Here is a 12,136-nt window from a genome sequence, read left to right as displayed (position 1 = left end):
TGCCTAGCCTACTGGGTAAATTCTAAACAAATGATCAACAAATTCAATCTACTATTTTGTAGCAGAGAGCCGAGATTTCCACCATTCCCGAGCTAGAGTGTCCCAATTAGCATATCTCATTAGTAAATCTTCCTGTGTTTGACACAAAGTAAGTATGACAAGCAGGAAAAAAAAAAAAAAAAAAATCCATGACTACTATTTTTGTTCAGGATTCTTTAGTTGATAAACATAAGAACTGTTTAATTTCCAATCCCTGCTTGCCCATAACTTTGGTCATGAGTATCAGAGATTTGGCTAATTTGAAATGAGAACACAGATCTCTACTCTCTGCTATGAATGGCAGAGTTAAAACTACCCTCTCGGAGTTGAGAATACTTGGCAACATACTAGATGAGACAATAAAAATGGAAAAACCTAGAAATATGTACATCCAAGTGAAAATCACTTCTCAAAATGATCATCTTGGGAAGCAACTCATTTACTTCTTTATTATCTTCAGAGAAAGTTCACAAAGAAAATTTGCGATGCAGTTCCATCATACTGTAGCTATTCTTTGTTTTTTTGGACCCAATGTAGCAACACTCAGTTTGACTGTTTTAAAAAATAACCCTGACAAGATGAATATTACTGTATTGATAATAATCTCCTTGATGTGCTAAAAGCTTTGAAGACAATCCCTGGGAAAAAACTCTGCAACTGTAACAGCACCATGATGAGAATGGGCCCAACCCCTCTAGACGTGAATGCTTTCAAAAGGGTGACATTTGACTACAGAGCTGTGATACACTTGCTCACAGCTCAGACACAGGACACTTGAGTCATACTTCATCAAACTGTTGAGTCGGAAGGGACAATACAGTTCAACTGATAAGGTTGAGGATTAGGCTTTGAATGGAGAGCCACTGCCTGCCAGCCAATGTCCCCCACCATGTCTGCTCCCTGAGGTCCTTATGAAGATGAAAATTATCTTGGCATCATAAGTGTCGCATGTACCAGGAAAAGTAAAGAACTATCTAACACACTGGAAGATGCTTGTTAGTTTGTCCATTAGCACCCATTGGGGTGCTTGGGCCCTGGGGAGCTGGGGTGGAGGCCAAGGAGTCAGAAATGTGGTGGACAGTTGTTGACATGAGCGATGGAGGCGGAAACAGGACAGAGGATGTTGGAGGTGGCAGGAAGGCTCCCAAAGAAGGGCTGATGGGGCACCAAAGAGCTATATTTCCTGTTGCACATTGTTTATTTTGGTTAAGCTCCGTAATGCTCATTCTCAGGAAGGTCAAAGGTCACACAGATATTTTTTGATTTTTTTTCTTTAACAACTCTGAAGGTAATTCAAGATGAGACTTTACTACCCCCCAAACTTAATTTACTATGTAGATTATGTAAATATGGCTCAGTATTATAAGAAATATTTCTTTTGAGAATTTCACAATGATCTACAAACTCATTTCCAAGCAAATCCTACTTGTGAGTGGTACAGCCTCATGGCTGAAAGTACAGCCTTCAAAGTAGACCATTAGAATCATGCCTCTGCTACTTGTTATCCGCGTAACTTTGGAAAACTTACTTAACTTCTCTGAGCCTCAACTGTCTCACCTGTAACATGAGAATAATGGTAATTACTTTATATGAGTAAATGAGATACCAGTAAGGGAGACTGAAGTCATGTTAGTCCTAAGTAGTCAATAAATCATGACTCTTAGTAATATCTCATTATTTATTATTTCCACTTTTACAGTCAGAAGTCCAGGCCCAGGAAAGGTAAATCATTATCCACTCACCATAGTGCTAGACAGAACTAAGTTCTCTTTTATTCCTCGAGTACTGCTTATGTTAAAATCTGAGACTTACTCCAAGGGATCTCCTACATAAAAGTAATGCTTGTTAAAAATATTTTGATATCATATAAGGCCTTTTCCATGATAAGCACAGTAGTAGCCAACTTTATTCTAGATGCTGGTCTAAGAAAGCTATCACCTGTTCTCCCCAAATCCTAGGATATACATTATTACCCTCATTTACAGGTGAGAAAACTAAGGCTGACAGAGGTTCACTGATTTGATTGAGGTTCATACAGCTAGACTATCCGAGTAAGAATTTAAACCCAGATTCAGTCACAGCAAAATGGCTACACATAATATTAGAAAGTAATTCCACAATACTGTTTGTTTTCAAATGATCCCAAAATTACCCATGTTAAAAATGGAACTTTGTAAAGTATACACAGCACTCTACTCCAAGCCCATTCTTCACAATCTACGATGTAGGCGGTTAAGAACCGAGAGCTTTCTGTGGGACACAGCTCTTGAATCTGGCTGGGTCTGGCTTCCTCCTGGCGTGTATCTAGGGCGAAGGTTAGCTTGGCCGCGGTCTGTGCGGCCGGTGGCATTCTGTTCTGGGCAGCAGCCGCACAAACGACTCGAGGAATGTGATTGGAATGAGGCTCTGCGCCGTCACACTGTCCTGACATATTGTTTTGACATGTCACATGCTGTCTTTGTGCTTGGACACTAACAGAGACCTGTCAAATTACATGCACAAAGCAACATCCAGTCTCCCTTCCTGACTTCCTTCCTTCCTTCCTCCCTTCACTTATTCCAGGAAGGATTTTTTCCTTTCAAATTCCCTGGGGAGCAGCTCTGATTCACCAGTGCTCTGGAGACAGAGCTATCTCCTCACACGATTCCTGTTTGGGGCAGAATAAGATCTCCGCTTTATGTTAACCGCAGGATATAAGGTAACCACAGCCTTTTTTTTTTTTTTCTGTTTGTAGTCATGACAATTTTACCCTTTAACATTAACTCACACATTACTTTCTCCAGCAATCTTCCCTGATGTCCCCCTGCTCGGTAAATACCCAGCCTTCGTGCTCCATATATCATTATCCTTTCCACTCAGTATTAAGATGATTGTTTTAAAAGCCTGTCGCCCTCTCCAGACTGAACTTGAAGACAGAGAACACGTCTTACTTGAGGGGGGTACTCAAGCCTTATGCACAAGCGTGGAGTCACAGCAGGATCTACTATGATGGGTTGGACATTTAGACATCTCAGTGGGTTGGTGTGGGTGGATATTTGTCATTCAACACTCTTAATATCACGTCTGGCCTTATTTCAGTACTCAGCATAATCACTACATCATAAACACGGCAGGGACTCGGAACACGCATGTTGACTTAATGACCGATTTATCGACTGAATGAATAGGCACCAGGCATGGGCATTATCAGAAGATTACTGCCAACCGGACATGCCACTAAAGGCACTGATCCTCAGGCGACACTCTTAACAAGCAAGAGCAGACCCCAGGGACAGTGGACGATGCTCTTGCCTCCGGACGCCTCAAGGGAACCGTCAGGAGGCCTTCAGAGGCATCTGTCAGGACCACTGCTGTCTCTGGGGTCTTGATTCTGTCCTGACAGGAGCACAGCGGTAACCAGAGCATGCAGAGCGAGCTTTGGGGGACTCTGGGTGGGGAGGGGCGCGGCCCTTACCTGCCTGTGCTGCGGGGAGACTTGGTACCCCAGTCCCGTGATAGGCTGATTCTGCATCTTCTGCAGGAGGATCTTTTGCTGCAGTGGTAACGGGGCCCTCAGCAAGGGCTGGTTCGAGAGCGACTGGGTGGGCTGGGCCGCTGGCTGCTGCGCGGTCGGCTGCGGCTGAGGCTGCTGCGGCGGCGGAGGCGGCGGCGGCGGCGGCTGCTGCTGCGGTTGCGGCTGCGGCTGCTGCGGCTGAACCGTGACGGAGCTCTGCTGCGGCTGCTGCTGGGTGTAATGCAAGAGTGAAGGCTTGCTCTGGGAAGGCAACACGGAAGGCATCTGCTGGTTGGCTTGATCCGAGTTGAAATGGAACAAAGGCTTGGTGCTGCCGTGCCGGGGCTCCATGGCCGGGTGCGGGGTGCTCAGAAAGCTCCGGCTGAGGTCCTGCGGCTTGGGTTGCAGGAGCACGTCCAGCGGCCCCCCCTGGGCCGAGGGGCTGGCCTTGTACAGGTAGTTCGCCATGACCTTCGACGGGTTGCCGCCGCCCGCGACCCCCGGCATGGTGGTGCTCTGGGGGCTGAACGGCTGCTGGCCGAAGGACGGGCTGGGGATCTTCTCCTGCCCGAAGGGACCTGGGGAGGGCCCTGCCGAGGAGGGCAAGGCTGGCCAGCTGGCGGGCTGCTGCTGCTGCTGGTGCTGGTGCATCCGGACGTGCTGCTGCCGGTTGGCGGCAATCTGTTTGAGCTGCTGAGCGTGGGACACTTCCTGCCAGCTGGGCAGGGCCCGGGCCGCTCCGGAGGCCGGCGGGGGCTGCGCCTGGCTCTGGGGGACCGACGGGATCGGGGATGAAGCGGAGAGGCCCGAGCTGGCCATGGAGAACGGGGGCCCGGCGGATGAGGGCCTCAACTGCGGGGAGCCCGAAGGGCCCTGGGTCAGGCCAGGGGAGTATTCGCTTTTGATCACCGTCTTCTCCAGGGGCAAGGACGGCCGGGGAGTGCTCCTCTGGCTCTGCTGACCCAAGTCGATGTTAAACGGGTCATCCTGCTTTATGGTGGCATTGATCATGTTCTCCAGCTCAAGGTCACTCATGGGAGGCACAGATATATTGGTCAGTTCGTTAAACAGCTCCTGCAGTTCGGGATCCATCAGCTGCTCCCCGGGATCATCTCCGTACCTGTTAGAGAAAATATTCTCCTGGGTCACTTGGCCATCCCCGTGCTTGCTGCAAGACAGCGTTTCTCCAGGCTCCTTCTTCACTTCCTTTAAGCCCATGTTGAACAGACCATTTCCAGGAGAGTGGGTAGGAGGGGGCGGCAGCGTGGCAGTCTTTCTCAGGGGTGCTTGGCTCATGGGCAAGGTCCCCGACATCATCTGACTTTGTCCATTATTTACTGGGAGGCCCCCTGGTCCTGCAGCGAGATTTTCACTGACACGGATTCTTTTGATATCAAGAAACGAGTTGTCGACAAAGCCATTGGGCCTCTTGCTGTTGGCAGGAGACAGGTTAACGATCTGTTTTCTTTTCAAGGAACCCTGGAGCTGAAAGACAGATGGGGAATACAAAAAAAAACAGAGCATGAGATATTAACCCAGGTATGTGTGTAGTCAAAGGAGACAGAATATTTGAATGTTCTTACATTTACACATGTGCAGGATGAATTCAAAAAGAAAAGCAAAAATGCGGCCCAGTGTGGAAGATAAGGAAACTTAACAGTAGCACAGACAGGGCAAAATGTTCCTGGAGGAGCATGCCAACGAAGGGTGGGAGGTCACAGAGGTTCCCATGATTGGTACCCTGGTCAGTGGGTGAAGAATCCATCACATGTCATCGGGAGTTATTGATAATACCTATGGTTAATCACCAAAGTGGTGCTGTTTTCTGCAACAGGCCAAACTATTCCACACGCATGCACACACAACTCACACAGACACAGGCCACTGGACTGAGCATAATTTTGACCAAGATGGGAAACAGCACAGAGTCTAAAGCTGAGACCCAATTTCCAGTTTCTTTTGCACAGATTCAATCCCTTCACCACTCTTATCTTCTAAGTGAGTAATTAGAATGTTTGCCTTGTCTAAGGAGACAATCTCTCTGTTGTTTAACTATTTTTCTTCCTATGATTCTGCGGCTTTGCATTCAAGCCCCTGTAGCAACACTGTGTGGGTGCATGGCATCTATGGGATTATCACTTATCATCTGAAACCCTCTAAGCACGGATTTTCCTGGGGATTCATTTTTCATGTGGCCTGTCTGTAAGTCTTTTAGCCAAAGCCGAGGTGTAGAGAGGCAGTACTGCATGATGGTTAAGTACTCAGGCTCTGGAACTAGTTAAGGTGAGCTCAAATCCCAATCTGTCACTGAGCGCTAAGTGATTCTGGCTCTTGACTTCTCCAAGCCTCAATTTCCTTACCTGGAAAATGGGCACAGGACCACTTAACTCATAGAAAGACATGAGACACTGGCTATCTAATTTTACGTTTGGTATTGTATATGTTTCAGTGCTACTCTTTCAATTCGTCCTACCCTCTCCTCCCCACTCTGTGTCCACAAACTTGTACTGGGAACTCAAATGCAGTGCTCTGTGATAACCCAGAGGGGTGAGATGGGTTGGGAGGTGGGAGGGAGGTTCACAAGGGATGGGACATACATATACCTATGGCTGATTCGAGTTGGTACATGCAGAAACCAACACAATGGTGCAAAGCCATTATCCTCCAATTTAAAATAAATAAGTTTAAACAAAAAACCAAAACAATTACCAAAAAAGAAAGACATGAGACATGCAAACATTTGGACAGGCCATCCCCTGGAGAAGGAAATGGCAACCCACTCCAGTACTCTTGCCTGGAAAATCCCATGGACTGAGGATCCTGGTAGGCTACAGTCCATGGGGTTGCAAAGAGTTGGACACGGCTGAGCGACTTCACTTTCACTTTCACTTTACCAAAATAAGAACTCAATAAAGTATATTTTATAAAAAATATGGCTTATTATATTCTCAGAGAGGAGCATCTCTCTAAACAGCAACAAAATATCAAAGGACTTCAGTCACTCATTCAGTGATTAGACTGTATTCCATTAACTTCAGACATTATATAGAGAGATTTAAGAACCAGTAAATTAATAAGAAACATAAAATATACAGATTGATCTTGAGATGCTTGTTGCTTTGCCTCTAAAGTGGGAGGCTATATGTAGCAAAATGTGGCTTTCCCAGTGCAGCTGAACCACTTCAATTATTTCTGTTTGCTCAGGATAACCAGAAATTACCTGAGGCAGAAGGACACTTCCCAGATAAAAAATTCTATCACTTCTCTCGTCCTCCCTTTTCTCTTACCATCACTCCTCCACCCCCCTGAAGATTTCCAGGTAACTTAATTAGAAAGTGAAATTAATATTTTAATTATTACTCTTTAATTTTTAATATTTTAAAAAATATTTATATTTTTAATATTTTTAATTTAAAAAAAATTTTAAATATTTTAAATATTTTAAAATATTTAATATTTTAATTATGAGCACCTATTACTTTAGCCACCTGATGCAAAGAACTGACTCATTTGAAAAGCCCCTGATGCTGGGAAAGATTGAAGGTGGGAGGAGAAGGGGATGACAGAGGATAAGATGGTTGAATGGCATCACCGACTCAATGGACATGAATCTGAGTAAACTCTGGGAGTTGGTGATGGGCAGGGAGGCCTGGTGTGCTGCAGTCCGTGGGGTTGCAAAGTGTCAGACATGACTGAGTGACTGAACTGAACTGAACAACTATTACGTGCCAAGTGTTTAAATTATGATTATTTTATTTTCCTTACTATTTACAACAACCCCATTAAATATGCTTTACTTCATAGGTAAGGAAACCAAGGCTCAGGGAGGCTAAGTAAGTTGCCCAGTGTCGCACAGCAAATAGATGTGGAAACAGTGACAGACTTTATTTTCTTGGGCTCCAAAATCACTGCAGATGGTGACTGCAGCCATGAAATTAAAAGACGCTTGCTCCTTGGAAGGAAAGTTATGACCAACCTAGATAGCATATTTAAAAAGCAGAGACATCACTTTGCCAACAAAGGTCCATCTAGTCAAGGCTATGGTTTTTCCAGTGGTCATGTATGGATGTGAGAGTTGGACTGTGAAGAAAGCTGAGCGCTGAAGAATTGATGCTTTTGAACTGTGGTGTTGGAGAGACTCTTGACAGTCCCTTGGACTGCAAGGAGATCCAACCAGTCCATCCTAAAGGACATCAGTCCTGGGTGTTCATTGGAAAGACTGATGCTGAAGCTGAAAGTCCAGTACTTTGGCCACCTCATGTGAAGAGTTGACTCATTGGAAAAGACCCTGATGCTGGGAAAGATTGAAGGTGGGAGGAGAAGGGGATGACAGAGGATGAGGTGGTTGGATGGCATCACTGACTCGATGGACATGAGTTTGAGTAAATTCCGGGTGTTGGTGATGGACAGGGTGGCCTGGCATGCTGTGGTTCATGGGGTTGCAAAGAGTCGGACACAACTTGAGCGACTGAACTGAACTGAACTGGGTAGTTCTAAAGCATGTGTCATTTCCACTATTTGATGCTGGAGTCAGCTTGTTTAGAGGTAGGGTTTGCCTTGTGTAAGAGGGAGGGGGCAGTGAGCACAGGATGAGGAACCAGAGAATGGTGGGGATACGGTCTAGGGCTGAGTGTGAACAATATGTTCCTTGTCATGTAGTTCAACAATACCTGTTTCATTAATCCATTACCTGAGGTTGTGCCCCTCATAAGTGTATATAGTTACAGAGGATGTACCATGTTGGTATAACCAGTGCTTACATTTTATCACTGCTAATGGGTAATCAGGAAAAGGAACCTGACCCAAGCTGGGCTAATCATTCCTTCCAGGAAGATTTTGAAATTGGAGAAAGTGAAGCGAGGCTCTTTTTGGGTGACTGCGTGGTCATTTATGGGCTTCCCTTTGGCTCAAACAGTAAAGAAACTGCCTGCAATGTGGGAGACCCAGGTTAGATCCCTGGGTTAGGAAGATCCCCTGGAGGAGGAAATGGTAACCCCCTCCAGTATTCTTGTCTGGAGAATTCCATGGACAGAGGAGCCTGGCAGGCTGCAGTTCACGGGGTCACAAAGAATTGGACATGACTGAGCAACTAACACTCTTAACACACGGCTGTTTATAAAACCTGTGAAGTGTTGCACCATTAACCAACCAGAACCACAGAGGAAGAAAGTCTGTGGAAAGAGAATGATGGAGAGAGAAAGGACACAAATTTTAGAGCATCTGAGGGCCTGATTTAAACACGAGGCCACCTCTACCGCTCTCCTTGTTTTCCTTGCTACACTGTGGAATCTTTATAATAAAGTCTCCTTTTTCCTTAAGCTAACATGAGTTGGGCTTCTGTTACTTTCAGCCAAGAGCCGGAACTAATAAGTCCCATGAGATCTAACACTGGGGGATGAGCAGTTTGCAACAAGGGGTACCGTGCGCTTTGTCCCTGGTTGTGGAGCTTTTATTTTCCCCATCTTTGCTGTCTCTCCATGTTTCCCTGACTCCTAATGTCATCTCTCCCCTGATGGAGGCCAACATTATCACAGAACACTGTCAGTCATCACTACATCTGGCGCCCACTGAAAGTGGTCACTGTCCTCAGGGGGTCAGAAAGAGCACACACTGCAGAGAGTCAGCCAAGCTGCCTCAAAAGTGGCCATGCTGATTTATTTCAGCATAAGTTACTTTTTGAAGGTTTTTTTTTTCACACTGAGTAAAGAACAAACAAAGGAAAACATTCTTTTTCCAGGTTTGGGTTATTGCCTTTGATTTATTTTCCACTGCTTTGAAAAAACCTGTTCTTCCAGATTCTCCTACAGCTCAGGCCACTCCCCGGGCAGCTCAGTACATACCCTGGGAAGCAGCTCCAGCACTTTCTCTAAGTTACCAGGACTGGAGAGGCAGTGATAGAATTAGTGGTGGTAGCAGCAGCAGGAGTAGTAATAATAGCGACAACAACAAAGTCGTTTACTGAGGGCTGTGTGCTAGGCCTTATGCTAAGCTCTTTGTATGGGCTTAGCATGTTAATGGTGCTAAATTAAATTAAATCTCATTTAATTCTCACAAACAACTCTAAGAATCTTTGCAACAACAACTCTATAAGGTTGATACTATTTCTACCCTCTCCCTTCCCTTTCACTGGTGAGCCAGTTGAGACTGAATGACTCTTCTAGGTCACACAAATACTAAGCAATAAAGGCCAGAATCAAACCAAGCATTCCCACGGCAGAGCCTGTGCTGGTTAGTAAATGGCACCCAGGCCCTGAAGAGGGAAGCGGTGCCCACACATGGGTATTGAGGACACTGGCCCAGGGTCTAGTCTGATTCTGGCATTAATTTGTTTTGCTGTTTTAGGTAGGAAATTTTCTCTTCTATGGACCATAGTTCCCCCCTTTATAAATAAGGTTAACTCTGAGAATGCTTTCCCAATGAATCCAGAAAATAACAGACACTGAGGGAGTTAGAATTGTTTTTTAGGCACATGTAACATGGTGTAAGGTCACCACCAAGCATAGCTGGATGGATGACTTAAGCTGGGGAACAGAAGTCCTCCCCAGTGACATGTAGAAGACATCTCCATGGATAAAGAGATTCCACTAGGACTTCATCAGGCATGACCCTTAACCAAGAGAACTGGGAGACAGTCTATGTCCTGCCTTGTGGAAGCTTCTCATCACAGTTACGTCATCAAGACCCAGTGAATGCATAGAGGTAGAGGCACAATACAATCTCAGGGATTCTTAAAGCTCAGTCTTTGCTCTGAAATATTTTCTTTGCTGGACTAAAATGCCTCTATCAGATATCTGGCTTGGAATGATGACACAGAGTCTCAAAAAGTTCTGTGACAAAGCGCAGATATTCTAGAAGGAGTAGAGAAGGAGCACAGAGAGTCATATCATGAATACCTCAGTGAGAAATAGTTTGTTAGAAAAATTCAGTGCCGCCTCACCAGGCCAGGAATAGTCCTAAGGGAATGAGACTCAATCAGAAGAGTGAAGACATGGGTTTGCATTGAGAAAGACGGTGGCTGGACGAAGGAACTTGGGAGCTCCAACGGTGTAGACGTTCCAGGTGGCTGGGAAGATGGGAGGGGTAAGGCAGAGGCAGGGTATATCCTGAAGGCCAGAGGGGCCAGACAGTTTTCAGAAAGCAGTTACTAGCATTGAAACGGCAGAGGAAAGAAATTCCAAAATAAATCTGTCAGTCAGGATGGTGCACCCCTTAAACTGCGTAGATACAAGGCCAAGGGACCACAGTAGTCTTAGGGACCCATGAAAATGATTTAAGATGGAAGACAAATTGAACTTTTAGGTTGAGGAAATCTTTTAATATATAATGCGTTGTGTTGTCTTAAGTCGTGTCTGACTCTTTGAGACCCTATGGACTGTAGCCTCCCAGGCTCCTCTGTCCATGGGATTCTCCAGGCAAGAATACTGGAGTGGGTTGCCAGGCCCTCCTTCAGGGGGTCTTCCTGACCCAGGGATCAAACCTGTGTCTTGCATCTCCTTCATTGGCAGGTGGGTTCTTTACCACTGCACCACCTGGGAAGCCCTAGTAATATCTTTATCTCGATGTTAACACAGTCATAAAATATCATTTTTAAAATTTTTTTAAGGAAGAAGGGGCCTTCGAAAGCAAGACTGTCCAAGGCCCCCCAGAGGCGCTCCCCTGAGAACTACTGCATTCTGAATGCTTATTTCAAGACACATGCTCTTCAAACAAGAGTTGTATACAGTCCCATGTAATCATCTCCCAGCTTTCTGCACATGTGTTCTGATCTTCCTCTTACAAGTGAAGAAACGGCCACTCCTAACTTTAACATCACATAGTGAAAAATATGGAGGCGGGTGGCCAACCTGGTCTGATTCCAAATTCCTCCTCCTTAATCAGTAACCAGACTGCTCACTTTCCTCTTGGCCTTTCATTCACCACATGCCAACATTGTTCTCAACGCGGGGCACAGAAAGCCAAGACAAAGGGGTGATAGAACGGAGACGCATGGCAGGCACGGGGCAGGGGCAAGGGCATTTGGGGCTCAGAGGGATGGACGCGAGGGGGAACGGGGTCGTCACTGGTTGGAGCTGACAGTGAAAGCTCAGAAAATCGCCCTCAAGGCTCCAACGGAAGGAAGGGAAGAGACAAAGGGTCACTTGGTCAGTCAGAAAGATTTACTGAGCATGCAGAGAGGGTTCCGAACCATCCCTTATCCAGTGATCATTGGCAAGGGAGAAAATATGCAGATGATGAAGCTTGTGGTAGCTTGTAAAGGCGTCGCATGAATGCTACATTCCAATGTTTATATTTTCCTAGGTGGACTCAGAGGCACTTTTTTGTTTTGTACAATAAAGCTGCAGCCCAAAATTACTATGTTTAAAGTGTGAGATGATGCATACAATCTCCCCCTTTCACTGGCCATCCGAGGAAGGGACTTCTTTTGGAAAGGATTTCAACGCAGCAAGTCTTGTCTGGGTGGCGTGCAGGACTCACCCTGCTTCCCTTTGCTGAGATCCAGTAGCCTGTTTCCTTTCACTCTCATCCTTGTTCTGACTCTACTTGAACACCTCGATGCTATTTGAGGCCTGCGGTCTCTACGGGGGAAGGTGTAGGCCTGCTCAG

The 12,136-nt window shown here is 45.9% G+C and overlaps 1 protein-coding gene across 1 annotated transcript in view; it reads right to left on the bottom strand.

Moving 5' to 3' along the window:
- The window catches only part of MAML2 (mastermind like transcriptional coactivator 2), a 397,337-nt gene that overhangs the window by 127,976 nt on the left and 257,225 nt on the right, over positions 1-12,136 (bottom strand). The window contains exon 2 of the mRNA XM_043482648.1: positions 3,494-5,017. Within this exon, the coding sequence (XP_043338583.1) occupies positions 3,494-5,017 (1,524 nt within the window). The remainder of the gene's footprint in view (positions 1-3,493; positions 5,018-12,136) is intronic.

The sequence above is a fragment of the Cervus canadensis genome, chromosome 11 (genome assembly GCF_019320065.1).
Source record: "Cervus canadensis isolate Bull #8, Minnesota chromosome 11, ASM1932006v1, whole genome shotgun sequence".
Lineage (NCBI taxonomy): Eukaryota > Metazoa > Chordata > Mammalia > Artiodactyla > Cervidae > Cervus > Cervus canadensis.
Note: the sequence above shows the minus strand (reverse complement) of the source record. Positions and strands in the feature narration are given on the sequence as shown.